The sequence below is a fragment of the Melanerpes formicivorus genome, unplaced genomic scaffold (genome assembly GCF_026170545.1).
Source record: "Melanerpes formicivorus ecotype bairdi unplaced genomic scaffold, bMelFor1.0.p_v2 SCAF_26, whole genome shotgun sequence".
Classification (NCBI taxonomy): domain Eukaryota; kingdom Metazoa; phylum Chordata; class Aves; order Piciformes; family Picidae; genus Melanerpes; species Melanerpes formicivorus.
In genome coordinates, this window is record NW_027142378.1 from 1,834,726 (window position 1) to 1,861,111 (window position 26,386).

General features: G+C 43.8%; 1 protein-coding gene across 1 annotated transcript in view; it reads left to right on the forward strand.

Annotated features, from left to right (window-relative positions):
* ADGRB3 (adhesion G protein-coupled receptor B3) overlaps positions 1 to 26,386 on the forward strand; it is a 553,776-nt gene that overhangs the window by 521,400 nt on the left and 5,990 nt on the right. The window contains 2 exon segments of the mRNA XM_068153437.1: positions 15,798 to 15,833; positions 26,138 to 26,242. Coding sequence (XP_068009538.1) covers positions 15,798 to 15,833; positions 26,138 to 26,242 — 141 coding nt within the window.

A 26,386-nucleotide genomic window follows, 5' to 3' on the forward strand; every position in this document is an offset into this window, starting at 1 on the left:
GTGCCAATCTTGGATTCTTCCATCCAGTAGTTCACCAGTGAGCGGTTGCTTTCTGCACCTTTCTGCATGTCTGCATGTGTGTGCAGGCATTGGTACAACTGCTGTGTGGAGTGTCCTAGATTGCAGGCAGTTGGCAAAAGTGAACTGAAGAGCCTTTGGGAAGGGTTTCAGTTCATTGCTGCAACCTGTCTGTCAGATGTCAAGATTATGAAAGTCAGAGCTATCTGCAAAAGTTCTGCAGACCCAAGTGTCAACTTTTGCCCTTCCTCTTCTCAGCCTTATGCAGAACCACCAGAGAGGTGGACTTGGCTTCCTGCTTGGACCTCCTTAAGAGCTGGAAATGGTCTATGTTGGCATTTGAACTGTTCTGAAATGTAGCAATAGGTGGGAAAGGAGAAAAATAGAAACTCTTTATTCTCTGAAAGACTGGTGGTGGGGGGGGGGGGGGAATGTCTAATGTATGTGTAAAGTTGAATCCATTACCTGATCCTCTGCAGTCTCTGGACCCGTCTGTGTAGGGAAGCTGAGACCTTGCCTGATATTTTCCCTTGGTAGATAGAAGTCTGGAGCTGATCCTTCCTAGAACAGGAGATACTTCTGGATAGCAAAATGATCAGGGTGTTGGAACACCTCTACTGTGAGGACAGGCTGAGGCAGCTGGGTGTGTTCAGCCTGGGGGAGAGAAGGCTTCAGGGAGACCTAATAGCAACCTTCCATTACCTGAAGGGGCTACAAGAAGGCTGCAGGGGTCCCCATCCACAAGAAGGGTCGGATGGAGGAACCTGGAAACTACAGGCCAGTCAGCCTGACCTCAGTGCCAGGGAAAGTGATGGAGCAGATTATCCTGGCAGCAATAACTGCGCACCTGAAGGATGGCCAAGGGCTCAGGTCCAGCCAACATGGATTCAGGAAGGGCAGATCCTGCCTCTCCAACCTGATCTCTTTCTATGATCAGGTGACCCGCCTGGTGGATGTGGGGAGGCCTGTGGATGTGGTCTACCTAGACTTCAGCAAGGCCTTTGACACTGTCCCCCACAGCAAACTGCTGACTAAGCTGTCAGCTTGTGGACTGGACCACTACACTTTGTGCTGGGTTAGGAACTGGCTGGAGGGCCAGGCCCAGAGAGTGGTCGTGAACGGTGCCACAGCCAGCTGGAGGCCAGTCACCAGTGGTGTCCCCCAGGGATCAGTGCTGGGCCCTGTCCTCTTCAACATATTCGTTGATGATCTGGATGAAGGGGTAGAGTCAGTCATCAGCAAGTTTGCAGATGACACAAAGTTAGGGGCAGATGTTAGTCAATTAGAGGGTAGAAAGGCTCTGCAGAGGGACCTTGACCGACTGGAAAGATGGGCAGAGTCCAATGGGATGGCTTTCAACAAGTCCAAGTGCCGAGTGCTGCACTTTGGCTATGGCAATCCCATGCAGAGCTATAGGCTGGGGTCGGAGTGGCTGGAGAGCTCCCAGACAGAGAGGGACCTGGGGGTGCTGATCGACAGCCACCTGAATATGAGCCAGCAGTGTGCTCAGGTGGCCAGGAGGGCCAATAGCATTCTGGCCTGCATTAGGAATAGTGTGGCCAGCAGGAGCAGGGAGGTCATAGTGCCCCTGTACTCTGCTCTGGTTAGGCCACACCTTGAGTACTGTGTCCAGTTCTGGGCTCCTCAGTTTAAGAAGGACATTGAGACACTTGAGAGTGTCCAGAGAAGGGCAACAAGGCTGGTGAGAGGCCTTGAGCACAAGCCCTATGAGGAGAGGCTGAGGGAGCTGGGATTGTTTAGCCTGGAGAAGAGGAGGCTCAGGGGTGACCTTATTGCCCTCTACAACTACCTGAAGGGTGGTTGTAGCCAGGAGGGAGTTGGCCTCTTCTCCCAGGCAACCAGCACCAGAACAAGGGGACACAGTCTCAAGCTGCGCCAGGGGAGGTTCAGACTCGAGGTGAGGAGGAAGTTCTTCACCGAGCGAGTCATTCGGCATTGGAATGGGTTGCCCGGGGAGGTGGTTGAGTCATCGACCCTGGAGGCGTTCAAGGGGAGATTGGACGTGGCACTTGGTGCCATGGTCTAGTCATGGGGTCTGCGGTGTCAGGTTGGACTCGATGATCCTCGAGGTCCTTTCCAACCTAAGTGATACTGTGATACTGTGATACTGTGACTGTTTGCAAAGGCCTGCAGGGACAGGACCAGGGACAGTGGTTTGAAATGAGAGCAGAGCAGCAGATGGAGATTGGATGTTAGGAACAAGTTCTGCACCATGAGGGTGGTGGAACACTGCAACAGGTTGTCCAGGGAGGTGGTTGGGGCCCAGTCCCTGGACGTATTCAAGGTGAGGCTGGAGAGGGCTCTGAGCAACCTGATCTAGTGGAGGATGTCCCTGCTGACTGCAGGGGGGTTGGACTGGATGAGCTTTGGAGGTCCCTTCCAACCCAGCCCATTCTGTGATTTTAAAACAGAGCTGATGTTTTGCTGTGCATATCAGTGGGAGAGATTGGGCAGAAGAACAGAGCTTAGTTTCTTTTCAGGAGATGAAAATGGTGAGGTATTGCCCTTGCTGCTTAGGGGGGGTGTGTGTCTGTGTATCATCACCCAATTTCTGATTTCAGAAGTGTAATTATGGACTCACAAACACCTCTAGCCACACACCCACACAAATGCTGCAGGCCTATTTGTTGTAGCTGGGGACCCAATAAAATACAATGGATTGACATGTAAACAGCAGCTCTTATCTGGCCACACATTTTATGGCTGATGCTGGTCCATGTGGCCATAAAACTGAAACAAGCAGAATTAGAGGACACTGTGGAAAAGAGAAACTCTGTGGGCTTTCACATCATAAAATAAGATTCTTGCAGAGCATGGTAGAATCATAGAATTGTTGGAGTTGGAAAAGACCTCCAAGACTGAGCCCAAGCATCACCCTGCCCCCACCATGGCCACTGAACCTTTTCATAAAGGTGTCAAGCAACAGGATAAAGAGGAATGGTTTGAAGCAGAGGCAGAACAAGGTTAGACTGGAGCTGATGAAGAAGTTCTTCAGTAGGAGGATGGTGAGACCCTGGAATAGGCTGCCCAGGGAGGTTGTGTCTCCCTTCCTAGAGGTGTCCAAGGCCAGGCTGGATGAGGCCTTGAGCAGCTAAGTCTAGTTGAGAGGTGTCCCAGCACGGAGCAGGGAGATTGGAGGAGATTATCTCTGAGGTCCCTTCCAACCTGAGCCATTCTGTGATTCTCTTTGCAGTTTCACATCTTCTTTCTTTATTTTTCTGTCTCAGTTTCTATTCTGAAATCTTTATGTGGAGAAAGACATAAAGCCCTTAGATGGGGAGTTGGTTGTGGGACCAAACTAATAGAATGGAATAGAACAGAATAGACTAGACTAGAATGGAAGTAGAAGTGGAATAGAAGTAGAAGTGGAATAGAAGTAGAAGTGGAATAGAAGTAGAAGTGGAATAGAAGTAGAAGTGGAATAGAAGTAGAAGTGGAATAGAAGTAGAAGTGGAATAGAAGTAGAAGTGGAATAGAAGTAGAAGTGGAATAGAAGTAGAAGTGGAATAGAAGTAGAAGTGGAATAGAAGTAGAAGTGGAATAGAAGTAGAAGTGGAATAGAAGTAGAAGTGGAATAGAAGTAGAAGTGGAATAGAAGTAGAAGTGGAATAGAAGTAGAAGTGGAATAGAAGTAGAAGTGGAATAGAAGTAGAAGTGGAATAGAAGTAGAAGTGGAATAGAAGTAGAAGTGGAATAGAAGTAGAAGTGGAATAGAAGTAGAAGTGGAATAGAAGTAGAATCTAATAGAATAGACCAGACCAGGTTGGAAGAGACCTTCAAGATCATCAAGTCCAACCTATCACCCAACACCATCTAATCAACTAACCCATGGCACCAAGCACCCCATCCAGTCTCCTCCTAAACACCTCCACTGATGGTGACTCCACCACCTCCCTGGGCAGCCCATTCCAATGGACAATCACTCTCTCTATGAAGAATTTCTTCCTAACATCCAGCCTAAACCTCCCCTCTGTATTCCTTCATGAGAGCTCTAAATGCATTCAAAGAAACTCAACTGCAGTGCTTGAGCATACCACTGGTGTGGGGACTTTGGGGGAAGAGAAAGTGCTAGAGCTGAGAAACTAAAGGGGTACATTAAAGGCAGTGAGAGTGCAGAGAAAAGGCAAAGGTATGGGTAAAGGGTAGGGAAAAGTAAGAGAAACATGCCTAAAATAGGGGGCTGGGGGAGGGTGTTGGAGGTGAGGAAATGAAAATATCAGAGATGGAGAAGCAGCTTAAAATGGAAGTGTTAGGATAAATGAAATAAAAGTGTCAGGGAAGGAGCAAGGTCTAAATTGAAGGGGGGGGGGGGGGGGGAGGAAGGAAAGGGTGGAAAAAAAAGGAATGAAACCCAAACCAAGCAACAGAACAAAAAAAGAAAGCCAAAACCCCAGGCAAGCAGAAAGGAAATATGCTGTTAAATCAGTCAGTCTTCTTGACAATAAAAGCACCAAAGCACCAGGCAGAACTGAGGCAAAATGGTGTGAAGTCATTTTAGTCATTTTGATTAATGGGATGAGAAGGGGAAGAGAGAGAAAGAAGAAACACAGAGGAGAGCAGCAGAGGGATTTCCTCTCTGTCATGTTTCCACACTGCATTTATTCTCAGGCATTCTGTGCCTCAGATTTCTCTCCATCTCATTCCTCCTTTCAGTCTCCCATAAGATGTGGAGACAATTCTTGATAGTTCTGTGGAATGAAGCCGAGCCCTCCAACAGCCCTCTCTTTCTTTTCCTTCACTGAATAGGTCTCAGATTCCTCTGACTTCAATTCCATGAAGAATTCTCTTCTATGGAGAAGAGAAGGCTCTGAGGAGACCTTCTTGTGGCCTTCCACTATCTGAAGTGGGCTACAAGAAAGATGGGAAGGGACTTCTTAGGGTGTGAGGGAGTGATAGGACGGGGGGGAATGGAGCAAAACTAGAAGTGGGGAGATTGAGATCAGATGGAGTAAGGATCCAAGCTAGAGGAGGGGAGATTCAGATTAGATATTAGGAATAAGTTGTTACCCATGAGGGTGGTGAGACACTGGCACAGGTTGCCCAGGGAGGTGGTGGAAGCCTCATCCCTGGAGGTTTAGAAGGCCAGGCTGGATGTGGCTGTGAGTGAGAGTGGATGTGGCTGTGAGTGTGAGGTGTCCCTGCCCATGGGAGGGATGTCCCTTCCAACCCTGACAATTCTATGATTCTATCTTCTCTCCAGAAGCTATTTATCAGTTATATACACACAAAAAAAAACCAAACCTCAAAACATTTAACATCGAAACTCTCATTCCCACGTTCCACTTCCACATCTCTGAAGGCCAAAGAGAAAAAACCCAAATTATTTTCCCTTAATTTTGCTCAGGAAAACAAACCAACCAACAAAAAACCCACCTCTCCCCAGGTTAGTACCTTGTTATGTCAAATCTAATCTCAGGGTGAACGATGAACTGCTGATAATAACGCATAGTGTTAATGGAAGCCTGGGTCTAGCCCTCTCTCTCCAGTGTGGTATCTCTGCTTTCAATTAGGCTTTGCACATTGCTGGAGCTCTTCAGGAGCATCTCATGCAATTAATCAGGCAGGGTTGTAAATGCAGTCTGAGAATAAGGAGGGGGAAAAAGCAGGAATTTGGTGTTTTACTGAGGCTGGGAAGGATTTTATTAGTCATTTAGTGAGAGCAGCTCTTTGTCAGTGCCAGAGGATTAGTGCCTGCTGGTGTAAGAAAATTATCCCTCAGCATTCTATTTTTGGCCCTCAGTGGGCAGAGTTTAAAGTTGCTCTGGTCTTACACTGAAGCTGGGCCTGCCTAATACAGGGCACAACTGACTTAAAGTCAATTCCTCCTTCAGACCTCTTCTCCCAGAGTTTCAATTTGATTCCTGGCATGAAAAGTAAGGGGCGGGGTAGGTTGGGTTAGGATGTTTGGGGTTTTTTTGGGGGCTGTGAAATTGATTTTATTAATTAAGATCAAAGAGCTGTACAAACTAGAGGTGGGGAGAAATCTTGTCAGGTCAGCTCTTCTATCAAAGAGTTGTAGGAAATAGAGGTGGGAGGGGAAAAAAAAATCTTATCAGGTCATCTCTTCTATCAAAGAGCTGGAGAAAACAGAGGTGGAAAAAAGTCTGACCAGGTTCTCTCTTCTATCAAAGAGCTGCAGAAAATAGAGGTGGAAAAAAGGCTGACCAGGTCCTCTCTTCTATCAAAGAGTTGTAGAAAACAGAGGTGGCAAAATGTCTGACCAGGTCCTCTCTTCTATCAAAGAGTTGTAGAAAACAGAGTTGGCAAAATGTCTGACCAAGTCCTCTCTTCTATCAAAAAGCTGTAGAAAAGAGTGGTGGAAAAAGCCTTGTCAGGTTATCTTACCTGTCAAAGAGCTGTAGAAATCAGGGATGGGAAAACATCTTCTCAGGTTGTCTTGTCTGCCAAAGAGTTGTAGGACAAGGGGCAATGGATATAAACTGCAGCTCAGGAGGTTCCACCTCAACATGAGGAAGAAGTTCTTTATTGTGAGGTTCCAGAGCACTGGAACAGGCTGCCCAGATTGGTTGTGGAGTCTCCTTCTCTGGAGGCTTTCAAGCCCCGTCTGGATGTGTTCCTGAATGACTGTGCTGGATTCTATGGTCCTGCTCTGGCAGAGTGGGTGGACTGGAAGATCTCCAGAGGTCTCTCCCAACCCCCTAACATCCTGTGAGCCTGTGATCTTGTGATCAGAGAGAGACAAATTTTGTGAGGTCATCATTTCTATCAAAGAGTTGTAGAAATCCAGGATGGGAAATAGTTTGCCAGGTCATGTGTCTTATCAGAGAGCTGTAGAAATCAGAGGTGGGAAAAGCTTTGTCAGTTTCTCTCTTCTAGCAAAGAGTTGTAGAAAACAGAGATGGGAAAAAAATCTTGTCAGGTTATTTTATCTGTCAAAGAGTTGTAGAAATCAGAGATGGAAAAAGCCTTGTCAGGTTATCTTTGATAGAAAAGAGCTGTAGAAATAAGAGGTGGGGGGAAAAAATCTTCTCAGGTTAACTTATCTGTCAAAGAGTTGTAGAAATCAGAGATGGGAAAAGCCTTCTCAGGTTATCTCTTCTAGCAAAGAGTTGTAGAAATCCAGATGGAAAATATCTTGCCAGGTCATCTCTTCTATGAAAGCTGTAGAAATCAGAGATGGGAAAAAAATCTTGTCAGGTTATTTTATCTGTCAAAGAGTTGTAGAAACCAGAGGTGGAGAAAGCCTTCTCAGGTTATCTCTTCTAGCAAAGAGTTGTAGAAATCAAAGATGGAATAGAAATCTTGCCAGGTCATCTCTTCTATCAAAGAGCTGTAGAAATCAGAGGTGGGAAAAGCTTTGTCAGTTTGTCTCTTCTAGCAAAGAGTTGTAGAAAACAGAGATGGGAAAAAAATCTTGTCAGGTTATTTTATCTGTCAAAGAGTTGTAGAAATCAGAGATGGAAAAAGCCTTGTCAGGTTATCTTTGATAGAAAAGAGCTGTAGAAATAAGAGGTGGGGGGAAAAAATCTTCTCAGGTTAACTTATCTGTTAAAGAGTTGTAGAAATCAGAGATGGGAGAAGCCTTCTCAGGTTATCTCTTCTAGCAAAGAGTTGTAGAAATCCAGATGGAAAATATCTTGCCAGGTCATCTCTTCTATGAAAGTTGTAGAAATCAGAGGTGGGAAGAAAATCTTCTCAGGTTATCTTACCTGTCAAAGAGTTGTAGAAATCAGAGATGGGGAAAGCCTTGTCAGGTCATCTCTTCCAGCAAAGAGTTGTAGAAAACAGATGGGAAAACCTTGCCAGGTTATTGCTTCTTTCAAGGATTGAGAGAAACCAGAGACTGAAAAAAGGAAAGATCTTATCCAGGTTATCTCTTCCCTCAAAGAGCTGAAGAAATCCAGATGGAAAACTTTAGTCAGGTCATCTCTTCTGTCAAAGAGTTGTAATACTCACAGGTGGAAAAATCCTTGCGGGGTCATCTTTTCTGTCAGAGAGTTGTAGAAAACAGAGATGGAAAATATCTTGCCAAGTCATCTCTTCTATCAAAGAGCTGTAGAAATCAGAGGTGGGAAAAGCTTTGTCAGGTTATCTCTTCTAGCAAAGAGCTGTAGAAATAAGAGGTGGGGGGAAAAAATCTTCTCAGGTTAACTTACCTGTCAAAGAGTTGTAGAAATCAGAGATGGGAAAAGCCTTCTCAGGTTATCTCTTCTAGCAAAGAGTTGTAGAAATCCAGATGGAAAATATCTTGCCAGATCATCTCTTCTGTGAAAGTTGTAGAAATCAGAGGTGGGAAGAAAATCTTGTCAGGTTATCTTACCTGTCAAAGAGTTGTAGAAATCAGAGATGGGGAAAGCCTTGTCAGGTCATCTCTTCCAGCAAAGAGTTGCAGAAAACAGATGGGAAAACCTTGCCAGGTTATTGCTGCTTTCAAGGATTGAGAGAAACCAGAGACTGAAAAAAGGAAAGATCTTATCCAGGTTATCTCTTCCCTCAAAGAGCTGAAGAAATCCAGATGGAAAACTTTAGTCAGGTCATCTCTTCTGTCAAAGAGTTGTAATACTCAGAGGTGGAAAAATCCTTGCTGGGTCATCTTTTCTGTCAGAGAGTTGTAGAAAACAGAGATGGAAAATATCTTGCCAGGTCATCTCTTCTATCAAAGAGCTGTAGAAATCAGAGGTGGGAAAAGCCTTGTCAGGTTATCTCTTCTAGCAAAGAGTTAGAGAAATGCAGATGGAAAATATCTTGCCAGGTTATCTCTTCCCTCAAAGAGCTGAAGAAATCAGATGGAAAACTTTAGTCAGGTCATCTCTTCTGTGAAAGAGATGGAAAAATCTTTGCTGGGTCATCTTTTCTGTCAGAGAGCTGTAGAAAACAGAGATGGAAAATATCTTGCCAGGTCATCTCTTCTATGAAAGACCTGTAGAAATCAGAGGTGGAAAAGGAAATCTTGTCAGGTTATCTTATCTGTCAAAGAGTTGTAGAAATCAGAGATGGGAAAAGCCTTCTCAGGTTATCTCTTCTAACAAAGAGCTAGAGAAATCAGAGGTGGGAAAATTTTGTCAGGTCATCTCTTCTATCAAAGAGCTATAAAAACCAGATGGAAAATATCTTGCCAGGTCATCTCTTCTATGAAAGACCTGCAGAAATCAGAGGTGGAAAAGGAAATCTTGTCAGGTTATCTTATCTGTCAAAGAGTTGTAGAAATCCAGGTGGAAAATATCTTGCCAGGTTATCTCTTCCCTCAAAGAGCTGAAGAAATCAGATGGAAAACTTTAGTCAGGTCATCTCTTCTGTCAAAGAGTTGTAATACTCAGAGGTGGAAAAATCCTTGCTGGGTCATCTTTTGTGTCAGAGAGTTGTAGAAAACAGAGATGGGGTGGGGGGGGTGGGAGTGGGAAATCTTATCAGCTCATCTTTTCTATCAAAGATTTGTAGAATACAGATGGAAAATATCTTGCCAGGTCATCTCTTCTAGCAAAGAGTTGTAGAAAACAGATGGAAAATATCTTGCCAGGTCATCTCTTCTATTAAAAAGCTGTAGAAATCAGAGATGGGTGGGGGGAGGAGAGAGAGGAAAACATTGTCAGGTCATCTCCTATCAAAGAGCTGTAGAAATCAGAGGTGGACAAAAATCTTATCAGGTTATCTTGCTTGTCAAAGAGTTGTAGAAATCAGAGATGGGAAAAGCCTTGTCAGGTCATCTCTTCTGTCAAAGAGTTAGAGAAATCCAGATGGAAGGTATTTTGCCAGGTCATCTCTTCTATGGAAGTTGTAGAAATCAGAGGTGGATAAAACAAATCTTGTCAGGTTATTTTATCTGTCAAAGAGTTGTAGAAATCAGAGATGGGGAAAGCCTTGTCAGGTCATCTCTTCCAGCAAAGAGTTGTAGAAATCAAAGATGGAATAGAAATCTTGCCAGGTCATCTCTTCTGTCAAAGAGGTAGAGAAATCAGAGATGGAAAAACTCTTGCCAGGTCATCTCTCTTATCAAAGACTTGTAGAAATCCAGATGGAAAATATCTTGTCAGGTCATCTCTTCTATCAAAGAGCTGTAGAAATCAGAGGTGGAAAAAAATTTGTCAGGTCATCTATTCCATCAAAGAGTTGTAGAAATCAAAGATGGAATAAAAGTCTTGCCAGGTCATCTCTTCTATCAAAGAGTTAGAGAAACCAGAGATGGAAAAACTCTTGCCAGGAGTTAGAGAAATTAGAGATGGAAGAACTCTTGGCAGGTCATCTCTTCTATCAATGCAAGAGCATTTTGTAGAGGACATTTCTCTAATACATAGTGAAACTTCACTTTCAAGAGCAGAGTGAAGGGCTTCTATCACTTCCCTTAGCAGATGATTTCACACCTACATAAACTTCCTGGCAACATCTCTGAAATGTCTTGGATACGTGTTTTTTTTTCCCTCCCTATATCTTCTGAATTCAGGTTTTCCTCAGACCAGCTTTGTTTATCAGCATCCTATCAGTGCTCCTCAGAACATCTTTCATTATCAGCATCTCTCAGTGCTCCTCAGAACACTGCTTCTTCCAGAATCAATGTGTAAACAAGCTGCATCATCACTCTTTGATCCTTCCCCCTTTATCCAGTGGTAGTGACTCTTTAAAAGTCCTTTTTACTGCTCTCTCATCTGAAATCTCCCCAGTTTACAGGCATGATTTGGCTTCTATCACTTCAGGGCACAGATGCAGCTCTTTGTAGTAGCTCAGCAAGGGCTAGTCACATCCCTGCCTGCTCAAACAAAGGTTTGACCTTCTTTTTTGTTTCCCCCACTTGTAGTATTTGTAATTGTGTATGCAGTGCAGTTCACTCCTCCCCCATAGACCTCAGCTTTATTCAGTATTCTCCCAGCTAACTCCCTGATGCTAAATAATTGCATCTACCTGCAACTTGTTAGGCAATCCCTTTATTAGTTACCTTTGCAGGTCTCCAGCATTTAGCTTCAGCTTGAAAAACAGAACAAAACAAAACAAACAAATGACTGGGGAGTGGAGAGGGAACAATTCTGCATATTTTCCTGCCATCTACAAACCAGGGGCACCACAGGAAATAGCAGAGGGAGAAACAACAGGGTTGTCGTTGTCATGCTGTGCAGGTCGTGATGGTGGAATTCAACACCTCAGCGCACTTTGGGTATGGAAATTAGGAGTCATTACAAAACGTGATTAGGCTAATAGAGTAATGTTTAAAAGGGTTAGCAACCTCAACAGAGTAAGCTCCTTGCAAGGGAAAGTTCAGCCTGGAGAAGAGAAGGCTTTGAGGAGACCTAATTGTGGCCTTCCAGTACATGAAGAGGGTTACAAGAAAGCTGGAGAGGGATTTTTTTAGGGTGTCAGTGAGTGATAGGACTGGGGGGGATGGGAAAAAAGTAGAAATGGGTAGATTCAGATTGGATGTAAGGAAGAAGTTGTTCCCCATGAGGGTGGTGAGACACTGGCACAGGTTGCCCAGGGAGGTGGTAGAAGCCTCATCCCTGGAGGTTTTGAAGGCCAGGCTGGATGTGGCTGTGAGCAACCTGCTGTAGTGTGAGGTGTCCCTGCCCACAGCAGGGGGGGGTTGGAACTGGATGATGCTTGAGGTCCCTAACAATTCTATGATTCGATGGTGAACACTGGAACAGGTTGCCCAGGGAGGCTGTGGATGTGCCCTGCTGGAGGTGTTCAAGGCCAGGTTGGATAAGGGAGGTGTTCCTGCCCATGGCAGGTGTGTTGCAAGTACATCTTTGAGGTCCTTTCCAACCCAAGCCACTTCATCAGTCTATGCATCTATGAACAGTGATAGAGCTCTCTGGGTGCAAAACATAATGCCAGGAAGATTTTTTACTGTGGTCAAGCAGAATTAAGGCAAACTACAAATACTGCAGTCTTATGAATCATAGTATCTAGAGAACTATACATTTCTTCCCTTAAACTTCCCCTTTTATTTTCCACTTAGGGTTCTGAGATGATTCATTGATATCAGGTTCATTACTGATTTGTAGCTTAAAAATAGCTTTTTCCATCCAGTCATCAAAGCCATTCCTGCAAACTTTTGCACCACTGCATTTCTTCTTTTGTGGCCACTGAGCCTTTGTGGTGGTTGCTGTGCTCTAATTGCACCTAAAACCCCCCAGATTATTCCTCATCAAAAATGCAGGAATTGCTTCAGGTGCTGATTCACTGTGGAATACTGAAGGTCTCTGTCAATGGGACGCTGGTACCTTGGTCCTCTTAGTCTGAATGAGAAAACAAAGCTGCTTTAACAATTTTGAATAGAATCATAGAAGGGTCTGGGTTGGAAGGAGCTTTCACAGCACATCCAGTCCAAACCCTGTGCAGTCAGCAGGGGCATCTTCCACTAGATCAGGTTGCCCAGAGCCTTGAATATCACCTTGAATAGCTCGAGGGATGAGACCCCAACCACTTTCCCAGGCAACCTGTTGCAGTGTTCCACCACAGCCTGGAGAAGAGGAGGCTCAGGGGAGACATTATTGCTGTCTACAACTACCTGAAGGGAGGTTGTAGCCAGGTGGGGGTTGCTCTCTTCTGCCAGGACAGGAGAGGATACAGTCTCAAGCTGTGCCAGGGGAGGTTCAGGATGGATGTTAGGAAGAAATTCTTCCCAGCAAGAGAGATTGGCCGTTGGAATGTGCTGCCCAGGGAGGTGGTGGAGTCTCCATCACTGGAGGTGTTTAGGAAGAGACTGGATGAGGCACTTGGTGCCATGGTTTAGTTGATTAGATGGTGTTGGGTGATAGGTTGGACTTGATGATCTTGAAGGTCTTTTCCTACCTGGTTAAGTCTGTATTCTGTACCCCTGGTGCAGAACTTGTTCCTAACATCCAATCTAAACCTGTTCTGCTCTCATTTCAAACCATTGTCCCTCATCCTGTCACTGCAGGCCTTTGTAAACAGTCTCTCTGCAGCCTTCTTGTAGCCCCCTTCAGGTACTGGCAGTCTACTATTAGGTCTCCCCAGAGCCTTCACTTTTCCAGGGCTTAACATCCTTAGATACTTCTTACCTCCAGGGCCTTTGTTATTTCCCCATTTTCACCACCATTATTTTTGCAGAATTGTTGACTTTAGTTTTAAAGGCTCTCTTGGAAATGTGCTAGGTTCAATCAGGCTTTGCTGATTAAAGAGAGCTCCTCCAAAGCTTGTCAGTGTGGGTTGGTTTAATTGTATTAGAGAGAGGGTTCCTCCGTGCTGCCTTCCAGCTCTTTAAGCATCACAGCGTGTTGACAGTGCTGCAGTGATCTTCCTAATATTGTTGTGGATTAAAGCATCAACATTTTACTCCAAAACCAGACAACATGTCACCAAGTGGTACAATCAAGGCCTCAAGAGCCCAAACATTTTCTGCTTCCTACAACTTGTCAAATCATTCCTTTCGATTGCAAGGAAGCAGAGGCAGCCTCCCCAAAACCTTGCAAGTTTGTTGAAGCAAATCGAAATCAAAGCCTAACTGAAGTCAGGAGCAATCTTCATCTGGACTCAGTGGGTTTGGGTTGGATCTCACAGCAGAAACGAGGTGCAGTTTGGAAAGGTTCATTCACCATGACTGAAAGTCATTGTAACCTACCACACAAATGGGGGTCAGGCTGTAGCAGCAAGCCTTTGGTTTTTTCATTTTCCTGGGGTAGTTTTCCTTTCCTTTAACTCCTCTGTCCCAAAGGAGAAAGAATCTTTTCTTTCCATTTCCATGTTCTTTACCCTCTTTTATTTCCCATCCCCCCTGCCCCCAGCTCCACAGTTTCCACATCTCTATTGCAAACCATTTAAATTTCCAACTCTAGGCTAAAGAGAAAGAAGAAGATCTTTGAAATCTCTTCTTTATAATAGCTCTGCTTCTTTCTGCTTCTGATTTGCCTTTAAAAGTTGCTTTCTTTTAGAGTATGCCCAAAATATATTCCCTGCTAAACTCTCTGTGATGTGCCTGAGCAAATCATATTTCTGCTGCATGGTATCCAACCAGTAAATCATTCCTGCCTTCTCTCAGATGCTTTGGATCAGATGTGCCATGAGTGTACAAAAAACAAACCCCCCATCGCTTTCTCCATCCAGCTTGTCATGGCAAACAAACAAGCTGAAGCTGTGGGAAGTGTAGCTGGCTTTGGCTTGGTTTGGTTATCATTTTTTTATGCCATCCAAACCCCAATGGAGTTGTACCAATGTAAGCCCTGAATGTAGGGAAGAAGCAAATTCTGGATACCTATTGGAAACAAACAAACAAACAACAAAGAAAATAAAAGAAATCTAAATCCTGGATATTTATAAAGGGCTGTGTTCAAAAGGAAATAACATACAGGATCAATATGATGACAATTTGCAAGTGCCACAGAAATAAACCTGATTGGCTGGCTACCAACAGATCCAGCTGCATGCCAGTGACATGCACAGGAGGCAGCCTGCTGCTCGATTTCCAGAGGAACTTAAGCTGACCTTGGGCTGATAATGAACCTGTATGCAAAAAGTCATGCACTGAGCTTAAATTATCTAGATCAAGCTGAACAAAAAATGCTTAGCATTTCTCTGATAGGTGATCATTTTTATGCCATCCAAGCCCCAATGGAGTTGTACCAATGTAAGCCCTGACGTAGGGAAGGATCAGTGTCTGGACACATATAAAAAAGAGTTCTAAATCCTGGATAGTTATAGAGGGCTGTAGTTAAAAGTAAATAACAAATAGGACCAATATGATGATAATTTGCAAGTGCCACAAAATCAGTCCTGATTGGCTGGCTACCAACAGGTCCAGCTGCATGCAAGTGACATGCGCAGGATGCAGCCTGCTGCTTGATTTCCAGAGGAAATTAAGATGACCTTGGGCTGATAATGAACCTGTGTGCAAAAAGACATGCATTGAGCCTAAATCATCCAGGTCAAACTGGACAAAAGAACCCCAAAACTTAGCATTTCTGTGAGAGGTGATCATTTTTATGCCACCCAAACCCCAATGGAGTTGTACCAATGTAAGCCCTGACGTAGGGAAGGATCAAAGTCTGGATACCTGTGAAAAAGAGTTCTAAATCCTGGATATCTATAGAGGGCTGTGTTAAAAAGGAAATAAGAAGTAGGATCAATATGATGACAATTTGCAAGTGCCACAGGAATAAAACTGATTGGCTGGCTACCAACAGGTCTAACTGCATGCCAGTGACATGCACAGGAGGCAGCCTGCTGCTTGATTTCCAGAGGAACTTAAGAGGACCTTGGGCTGATAATGAACCTGTATGCAAAAAGTCATGCACTGAGCCTAAATCATCCTGATCAAACAGCAAAAGAACCCCAAAACTTAGCATTTCTGTGAGAGGTGATCATTTTTATGACACCCAAACCCCAATGGAGTTGTACCAATGTAAGCCCTGACTTAGGGAAGAATCAATGTCTGGATACCTATAAAAAAGTGTTCTAAATCCTGGATATTTGTAGGGGGCTGTGTTAAAAAGGAAATAACAAATAGGATCAATACGATGACAATTTGCAAGTGCCATAGAAATTAATCCTGATTGGCTGGCTACCAACAGGTCCAACTGCATGCCAGTGACATGCACAGGAGGCAGCCTGCTGCTTGATTTCCAGAGGAATTTAAGCTGACCTTGGGCTGACAATGAACCTGCATGCACCGAGCTCAAATCATTCAGATCGAACTGAACAACCACCAAAAAAAAAAATTAACTCACTTAGCCTTTATCTGATAGGAAAAACAAGAATTGTGATTTAGACATGAAGATGATTTGGTTAATACAACCTCTTTATTTTTTTTTCCTCCCCCCTTCCTCATTTTCTTTCTGTTCACTGCTTAATAGAGAAGAAAATCACGTTATTCGGACCTTGACTTTGAAGTAAGTTTTACTCAATTCTTCCTGATTGTTTGTTTATTCTTTTTTTTCTTTTTGTGGGTCTTGTTTTGTTTTTTTTTTTTTTCCTTAAAGAAACAAACCAAAACCAAAAGAAAACCCAAAAACAAAGGTAAAAGTGTTCACTTTAACAGCCTGGTAGCCTTTCTGCCTCAGTAGATGCCGTAGGGTTGGCCAATTGGTGCTGTCGAGAGCACGATGAGCGATTCCTTTCCGACTACTTTGGTGCAACTTGTGTCTAAACTTTCACATTGCAAAAGAAAAATGAACCATCATGGATTCAGTTTTTGTTTTCTTTCTTTTTTTTTTTTAATACTCTGCCTCTTCATTTTCATTTAGGTTTGGTTTTGGGTTTTGTTGTTGTTTTTCCTTTCGGTTGTTTTGCTGGCTAGCTATTGGAACAGTGTGACACCCCCTCCCCGCCCCCTGTAGGCCCCGTGGTTGCAGGGGGTTCAAGAGAGTCTCTCAGTCATCTCTCAACATCTCGCAGACTTCTCAGCATGAGGAAGAACTTCTTTACTGCAAGGGTCACAGAGCTGCTGGTTATAAAACCCCACAGGGCTGAACAAAGAAAGTGTGAGGAGACAAACTCTCCTTGCTGCCAGTTAGATTTCCTTGCTCTCCACAGAGAAAAACCCCAGGTAGTGAGTCTGAATTGTAGGCAACAGATTGAGTTTGATTTTTTATTATTGGGCTCCTCAGAGAGGTTGTGGAGTCTCCTTCTCTGGAGACTTTCAAGCCCTGTCTGGTTGTGTTCCTGTGTGACTTGTGCTGGGTTCTGCGGTCCTGCTCTGGCAGCAGGGTTGGACTGGAAGATCTCCAGAGATCCCTTCCAGCCCCTAACATCCTGCAACCCTGTTACAGAGCGATTCTGAACAGCTTTCATATAGTGTATCCTAACTGTCTATAGGAAAGGTAAACCACTGGGGGTTAGTTTCAAAGAAGGTAAAGATTTAGGACCCCAGGTGAGGTCAGAAGTAGCTTAAGCAACATGACAGCAGGAAAACGAAGTTTGATTCCACTTCACTCAAACAAGTTGAGAGTTTTTTTAAAGACATTTCAGTAGTGGAATCCTTATTTACTCAGCTATGTTTGTTCCTTTACCTGCTTCAGGTGAGCCTGAATTAGAAGAGGGGGTTGGACTAGATGATCTCCAGAGGCCCCTTCCAACCCCTAGCAACCTGTGATTCCACATACCAAAATAGGTCCCATTTTAAGCAGTTTATTTGCCAGCATTGGTTAAATAGACCTCCAGAGGTCCCTTCCAACCCTTAACATTCTGTGGGATCCTGTGATTTGTTCTATGTCTTTTTATTCCTCCAATACTGATTTGCTGGCATACATCCAAGCAGTGACTGTGAAGGTGTCACACTTTGCCCAACGAAGTGGCAAAGCTTATGGGATCACATGTAAGATATATAGATACATGTAAATCAAGTTCATGCCAGGTTTTTTGGGTTGAATATCCACAATTTCAGACTTGGACTCCCCCTAAGGGAGGAGATTTGCCTGTGTTAGTTAATGAACATTTTGTTCTCTCTCAGTCAGTGCCATTAAGTCTTTTAGAGTTGGGGTCATTTGAGGGTTTTTTTCCCCCCCTGCTCTCTAATAGAAGCAATACAGCATTTGGTTCTTCAGAGGACCTTAAACATTTATGGCTTGGGGTTGGGTTGTTTTGGTTTGGGGTATTTTTTTGCATAGCTTTGCGTATTAATGGTCTGATGGAAATGATTCTGTGTCTCCAGAGAAGTTGAGCAATTGGAGTATTTGCGTGGAACTTACTTTAACACCCAGTGACCAGCATAGATCAGCCTTGAATCGCTGGGTCTGCTTGCATGGGCAGGGAAAACAAAAGGGATTGTTGGTATTGTTTGGGCTGTGAGCACAGCACACGGCCTTTCAGATTTCACATTGTAGCCCCGAGAAAAGGGAGAGGCAGAAGCAGCCCGAAGCAGCCCAATGCAGCCACAGCAGCGCTCCTGGAAGCCTTGCAGCCAGAGAAGGCTTTGCTTTGGGAGCTGCTTTTCCCGCAGCGCTGACCTGACCTGTCTGACCACGGTTTCTTGGTGGTTTACCATCGTGCTTTGATCTCTTGTGTCATTTGCCCCCAGAGACTATAGCTACCTTGGGCCATCAGGCAGAAAGGCAGGCCAGTAAGTTTCAGGGAAATGCAATCCAAAGATCACCTTTAAATATGCCTTAGGAGGAATGCATAGAGGGGAAGAAGAAGACAAAAAGCCATGAATCAGCAGGAAAACTCTGCTCAGCAAACCGTTCTGAAATGCAACTCAAGGCACAGGAACAAGAATTTTAGAAAAAGAATTCTGAATTTCACTGCTCTATATTGAAAGGTAGGAACCTCCTGAGAGTAAAGCATTCATCCTGTCACTCAGGAGAGCTTAATCCAGCACTAAAGAAACGCTGCCAGTGGGCTGCACGTTCAGGTCTCAAGAATCAAGCCTCCCAGCACCTAATTCCTATTGAGTCCCATAGCTTTTTGAGGATGCTGACACCTTTCCCACACCTTGCTTGCATCATTGCTCCTCCATGGCCTGCTGTTGTTTGAAGTATGATTATAAGACAGAGGGAAAAAATAGATTTGTGAAAAGGGAATGTGGTTCTGAGGATAACAAATGCCACTCAGTAGGGATGAGACTGTCCAGTATGGCTCTCTCCATCATTTTCCTTTTGACATACTTCCACTGGGAAGTGACTGTTGTGGAAGGGGGAGCAGCAACCACACCATGCCAGCTGCTGCTGTGGTTTAGTAGTGCTGACTAACCCCAGCTCACCTTCCTGCTTTAGGGTTCCTCTGATCAAACCCGTGGGCTTTGTGCTCTTGCACACGGTGTGGCTGCCTCTCTGAGGTAAAGCAAACTATCAAAAGCCATAAAACGTCCCAATAGCCACCCAGATGCCTTCACCCTGCAAAGCATCCTGCTGGAGGGAAGTGAGAGAGTGCTGTGTGGCCAAAAGGATGCCATTCAGATACCACTGAGAGAGTGCTGTGTGGCCAAAAGGATGCCATTCAGATACCATTGAGAGAGTGCTGTGTGGCCATAAGGATGCCATTCAGATACCATTGGGATAGTGCTGTGTGGCCATAAGGATGCCATTCAGATACCATTGGGATAGTGCTGTGTGGACAAAAGGATGCCATTCAGATACCATTGGGATAGTGCCGTGTGGCCAAAAGGATGCCATTTAGATGCCATTGAGAGAGTGCTGTATGGCCAAAAGGATGCCATTCAGATACCATTGGGATAGTGCCGTGTGGCCAAAAGGATGCCATTTAGATGCCATTGAGAGAGTGCTGTATGGCCAAAAGGATGCCATTCAGATACCATTGGGATAGTGTTGTGTGGCCACTAGGATGCCATTTAGATACCATTGGGATAGTGCTGTGTGGCCAAAAGGATGCCATTTAGATGCCATTGAGAGAGTGCTGCATGGCCTAAAGCATGCCATTCAGATACCTGGAGGCAGCTGGAGTGAGGCTGGGCTGGAGTGATTGACCTTACCACTGACATGGTTAACTCTTTCTCTGCTTTGTCTGTGACCAGCGCCAGCTGGCATCCTCTGAGACAAGGTCCTTCCACAGTTCACAGCAAAATCATAGTCAGAGAATCATTTGAGTTGGAAAAGACCTTTCAGATCATCAAGTCTAACCATGAATAAGATAATAAATGCTGTGGATGTGGCTCTGAGGATAACAAAGGCTAAATAACAAATGCTTGGACAAGACTGCCTCGAGAGAGTTGGGGCTGTTCAGTCTGGAGAAGAGAAGGCTCCAAGAAGACCTAATTGTGGCCTTCCAGTATCTGAAGGGAGCTACAGAAAAGCTGGGGCGGGACTTGTTAGGGTGTCAGGGAATGATAGGACTAGGGGGAATGAAGCAAAACTAGAAATGGGTAGATTCAGATTGGATGTCATGAAGAAGTTGTTCCCTATGAGGGTGGTGAGGCACTGGCACAGGTTGTCCAGGGTGGTGGTGGAAGCCTCATGCCTGGAAGTTTTTAAGGCCAAGCTGGAGATGGCTGTGAGCAATCTGCTGTAGTGTGAGGTGTCCCTGCCCATGGCAGGAGGCTTGGAACTGGGTGATCTTCAAAGTCCCTTTCAGCCCAAACCATTCTATGATTCTATGATCTAGACTAGGTTGGCTTAGAGCAGGTTACACAGGAACAAATCCAGGCAGGTTTTGAAAGTCTCCAGAGAATGAGACTTGGATTTCCAAGTTTGAAGAGTCCTGAATTCCCCCAGACACCCATCCCACTCTCTTCTTCCCTGAGGCACTCCTAGGATCTCCACTGGGAATAACGTTTGTGCCAGATAGTTCCACAAGGTGCTTCGTTACCCTGATCTCCAGAAGTTGAGTCATCTGTGGCTGTTTTTGTGTTCCACCCATGAAGGAGAGCAAGGACACACAGCACAAGGGTGAAGAGCAGGATGCCTTCTTTCCTTTGCAGACAGCAGCAGGCTCTCACCACCGGTAACACTGACCTGGGCATTAATTGCTGCCAGAGTTTCATCTGCAAGAGCTATTCCTTGTAACATCACAACCTCACAAGGTTAAAATCATTCCTTTACTAACCTGGAGACATTTGTGGGTGACAAAGGTGAAGGTAAAAAAAAACAACTATGCCTGTAGGGAGAAAAAGGAAAATCCTTTCCCCTGGCCTACATTTGGCAACTGATGATTCCTACACCACCTTGGGAACGCAGCATGTGGCCGTTGTAGGGCTGGGAAGGCATTCCCCCATCTGCTCTTTTCACTTACCTGCTCCACAATATTTGAGAGAGGGAATTTTAGCCTCTGACAGAACAGAAAATCCCTAAGGGAAGCTCAGTTGTTATTTTATTGCATCATTATTATTATTATTATTATTATTATTATTATTATTATTATTATTATTATTATTATTATTATTAATTTCTTACAGTTTTATTATATCATTTTACTGTTTTATTATTTTACCATTATGTACTATTATTACTTTACTATAATTTACTATTATTATTTTACTATTATTATTAATATTGCTAGTATGATTAGTTTATTATTATTGAGGGAAGCTCAATTATTATTTTATTGGATCTTAAAATTATCATCATTGTGGTTATTATTGTTATTACTTTTTTACTATTATTCATTATTATTATTGTTATTATTATTTTACTATTATTACTATTATTATTATATTCACTATTTTTACTATTATTATTAATAATATTATCACTACTGTGATTAATTTATTATTGAGGGAAGCTCAATTATTATTTTATTGGATCTTAAAATTATCATTATTGTGGTTATTGTTATTATTATTTTACTATTATTCATTATTATTATTGTTATTATTTTACTATTATTCATTATTATTATATTCACTATTTTTACTATTATTATTAATAATATTACTACTGTGATTAATCTATTATTATTGAGGGAAGCTTAATGATTATTTTATTGGATCTTAAAATTATCATTGTTGTTATTGCTATTATTATTGTTATTATTTTACTATTATTTACTATTATTATTGTTAGTATGACTAATTGATCATTGAGAGAAGCTCAATGATTATTTTATTGGATCTTAAAATTATTACTGTTGTTATTTTTATTTTACTACTATTATTTTACTATGACTTACTACTATTATAAATATTATTCCTTGCATGAATAATTTATTATTGTTGAGGGAAGCTCAATTATTATTTCATTGGATCTTAAAATTATCATTATTGTTGTTATTATTATTTTACTATTATTATTACTTTACTATTATTATTAATATTATTCCTAGCATGAAAAATTTATTATTATTGAGGGAAGCTCAATGATTATTTTATTGGATCCTAAAATTATTATTATTGTTGCTATTATTGTTTTACTATTGTTGTTATTTTACTCTTACTATTTTGCTATTATTTTTACACTTATTACCAGTATGATTAATTTATTACTACTTAATTATTCCTAATTTCTATTCTTACTATTACTATTAATTGTTATTTATTTTTGTTTGTCATTAGTAGTAATTATTATTATTGGTTTCATTATTTTTAATAGGGTTTTTTAAATCCTTGGTGGTGGTATTCTTACTCTTATTATTCTTATTCTTTCTTATTCTTATTATCATTATTATCATCATCATTATCATTATTTTACTATTATTATTAACATTTATATTACTGTTGTTAATACTAGTATACTGTTACTATATTATTATTATTATTATTATTATTATTATTATTATTATTATTATTATTATTATTACTATTGTTATTATATCAACTCCTAGGTTAATCCTAATTCATAATTCAGTTCTGTGACTGATTCTCTAAGCCTGACCACAAATCTTCGTGGCACTCTTTGTTCCTCAACTTGAGTCCAGCTAAGCCCCTGTCAGGAACAGAGGAGGGACCTGGCTCCAGAGTGGTGTTTGAAGCCCTTTCATAGCTTCACAGGATGGTAGGGCTTGGAAGGCACCTCTGGAGGTCTTTTCCATCTTGACAGCCATCCACACTCAATCCTCTTCTGAGAGAGCCAGAGAATTGCCCAGATTGGAAAAGACCTTCAGGATCATCATGGCCAATCACTAGCCTAGCACTGATGAGTCCCTGACTAAACTCTAAACTATGTCCCTGAACACTGCATCTGCAGGACTCTTAAATACTTCCAGGGGAGGGGAACTCCACCACGCTGAGCAGAGCAAAACACAGAGGTGATGTTACCTGTGAGGGCCAGTAGACCTGTGGAAGGGGAATCCGTTCAGTCACCCTTTAGGGTGTGGAGCACAAGAGTCATGGAGCCTTGCAGGGAACATCAGAAGAAGATTGCAGGATGGCTTAGGTTGGAAGGGACCTTAGAGATCATCTACCCCAACCTCCCTGCCACTCTACATCTCTCAACTAGACTTGGTTGCTCAAGGCCTCATCCAACCTGCCCTTGAACATCCCCAGGGAGGAGGCATCCGCAGCCTCCCCGGGCAGCCTGTTTCAGAGTCTCACCACCCTCACACTGAAGAACTTCTTTCTAAGCTCCAGTCTAACCCTGCTCTCCCTCAGCTCAAACCATTCCCCTTTGTCCTATGGCTAGACACCATCGTGAAAAGTCCCTCTGCAGCCTTCCTGATGTGTGTGTAGCCAGGTGAATCATGCAAGTTCTTCTAGAGGGGATGTGACCTTAATGGGTAGATCCTTGGCTGCGCCTTAAGAAGCTGTAATTTCGAAGGGCAGCATGAGAAGCTCCTTTTCCATCCTATTCAGGTCCTTGTGCTGCCACAGTCACCCTGGTAAAATACTGCTCAAGACCTCCAGCTCTAATTTGATAAACCTCAAGCATTTCTAAGGCTGTCAGAGCTGTTTTCCACATCCCTGGAGATATTCAAGGTGAGGCTGGACAGGGCTCTGGGCAACCTGATTTAGTGGAGGATGTCCCTGCTGAGTGCAGAGGGGGTTTGGACTGGATGAGCTTTGGAGGTTCCTTCCAACCCAGACCATTCTGTGATTCTATGCTTCTATGATTCCATGACTGTCTGGTTGATGCTATGATTGCCCATTTAACAGAGAAAAACAGATTCAACCCCCACAAATACTTTGTGAGCTCTTTTCTCATACAAGAGGAGGAGTTAGCCAACAGTCTGCATCCTAGGAAGGAGATGAGTTGGGCCTCTCTAGCAAGGAATTTAGAAGCAGCCCAGAAAAGAAGAGTTAAAGCTGACAGCTGGAGTTACTGCACCTCCAGTTCAGCTCATTCTTGATAAGCAGCAGGTGTCAGGGGGTAGGAATTACGGAATGGGAGCCAGGAAAGCACAAAGCAACCCAAGAAGGTCTCTAGGTCCATGTGCAGAGCACTCATTCTGCTGTTCAGAATCAAATGTAAAGCCTTCTCTCTTCTTTTTGTTATTGTTGTTGTTTTCTGGCAGGCTTCCCACAGCCAGGGGTTTCATTTCTCCTCCCACCTGCTTCTCCTCAGGAATAATGTCATCAACTGAGTCAGGCATTTGCATTATTCATGCTTTCTGTTTAACAAGTTCTTGGGTACAGAATTGAGGGGAAAATAAAATCCCAGAGAGCAGCCTTCTCTCTATTCCTTCCATTCCAAAGCTTCCAACTGCAGTTGCTTTGAGAGCAAAGCCTTTTCACTCCCTTCAGCAGGGCTCCTGATTTCTGCCAGTAATGATTTTTGAGGCAGAACCTTTCCTTTTTATTTTTTTTTTTTAATGCTATGTAAATTTGCTGCATTTTCCTGTCTACCACAGCAGCAATCGCTTAACAGATTCCCTGGGAAGGCACTGAAGTCCTCTCAGAAATCAAGACCAGCTGTCTCTGGTTAAATTGCATTTGGTGAGGAGCTCTTCCCCAGCTGAAGCTGGAAGAGGGCAGATTGAGGCTGGAGATGAGGAAGAAATTCTTGAGAGTGAGGGTGATGAGACACTGGAACAGGTTGCCCAGGGAAGTTGTGGATGCTCCCTCCTTGGAGGTGTTCAATGCCAGGTTTGATGAGGCTTTGAGCAACCTGGGCTGGTGGGAGGTGTCCCTGCCCACGGTAGGGGGGTTGGAACTGGATGATCTTCAAGGTCCCTTCCAACCCAAACCATTCTGTGATTCTATGAACTGCTGCAAAATTGATTCCCTTGTTCTCTTTAAGGTCTCTTCCAACCCAAACCATTCCATTATTCTATGAACTCATGCAAAATTGATTCCCTTGTTCTCTTTAAGGTCCCTTCCAACCCAAACCGTTCTATGATTCTATGAACTCCTGCCAAACTGTTTCCCTTGCTCACCCCACAACTGCCATTAAGCGGGGATGGATGCTAGGAAGAAATTGGATCAGATTGGATGTCAGGAAGAAGTTCTTCCCCATGAGGGTGGTGAGACACTGGCACAGGTTTCCCAGGGAGGTGGTGGAAGCCTCATCCCTGGAGGTTTTTCAGGCCAGGCTGGAGGTGGCTGTGAGCAATCTGCTGTAGTGTGAGGTGTCCCTGCCCATGGCAGGGGGGTTGGAACTGGCTGATCCTTGAGGTCCCTTCCAACCCTGACAATTCTATGATTCTAAAAGTCAGGAGCTTTGGGGCTTTTCCCATTCTAGGCCAAGATTTGTGAATTCAGTGTTCTGGTGAAAATTATTCCAGCAGGGGCCATTACAAATTCCTCTTCCATTCCCATGGAAACTAAAATATTAACTTCCATGCTGGGGAAAAAAAAACCAACAACAAACCAACAACAAAAAACCCAACCAACTCTGGAAATATTCCTAATGTGCAAGAGAAATCACAGACTGGTAGGGGTTGGAAAAGATCTTCTGAGAACCTGCCATCACTTCCCAAATATTTCTAGCCCACCCTACAGGGAAGATGGTGAGACTCTGAAACTGGATGCCCAGGGAGGTGGTGGATGTCCCCTCCCTGGAGGTGGAGGATGTCCCCTCCCTGGAGGTGCTCAAGGCCTGGCTGGATGAGGCCTTGAGCAACCTGGGCTGGTGGGAAGTGTCCCTGCCCATGGCAGGGGGGTTGGAACTGGATGATCCTTAAGGACCTTTCCAACCCACACCATTCAATGAATCTATGAACCCTCCTGAGAAACTGCCATCACTTCCCAAGTATTTCTAGGCTATCATGAAGCTAGTACCTCTTTATTTCAGCATCTCTATGAATGTGAGAACCCCCTCTCTGGGAAGACCATAGAGCTGCCTTCCAATACCTGAAGGTATCCTGCAGGAAGGCTGCAGAGGGACTTCTCATGAAGGTGTCTAGAGACAAGACAAGGGGGAATGGTTTGAAGTTGAGGCAGAGCAGGGTTAGACTAGAGCTGAGGAAGAAGTTCTTCAGTGTGAGGGTGGTGAGACTCTGGCACAGGCTGCCCAGGGAGGCTGTGGCTGCCTCCTGCATGAGGATGTTCAAAGCCAGGCTGGATGAGGCTGAGTCTAGTTGAGAGATGTCCCTGCCCATGGTGGGGAGGTTGGAGTAAATGATCTCAGAGGTCCCTTCCAACCTGAGCCACTCTGCGAATAGGGAGTAAAAGCAGCCTCTTGTACACAGCAAGAACATCAACCAGGGTAGAGAGAAGGCTGAGTGCAGCTCATTTCCATGGGTCAAGTCTTTAGGGGAAAGCTGTCCCTGCCCAATTCAATTTATGATGTTGGGGGAAAAGAATTCCTCTCTGAAAGCAAAAAATAACCAAAGAAACCCAAACCAAAACCAAACCCCAAGCCCAACCAAAACCCCACAAGCCCCAAAGCCCCGCTTCAGTTCTAAATGTAAGCAATTCTGTTCCATTTTGCAGAAGGTCATGCACACAAGAAAGAGGCACATGGAGTTGTTTCAAGAGTTAAATCAGAAATTTCAGACGCTGGACAGGTTTCGGGATGTCCCCAAGTCGGGCAGCATGGTAAGTGTTCCTCCTGGGGTGTCTGAAAGGCAAGGGAGCCTAAACCACTGCTGAGTGGGTTAGCTGAGAAGACCTCACCCTGTGCTACCTTCAGATAGCCTCAGAAATCAGAGAAATGTGGGTTTAAAAATGTGTTTTCAATAA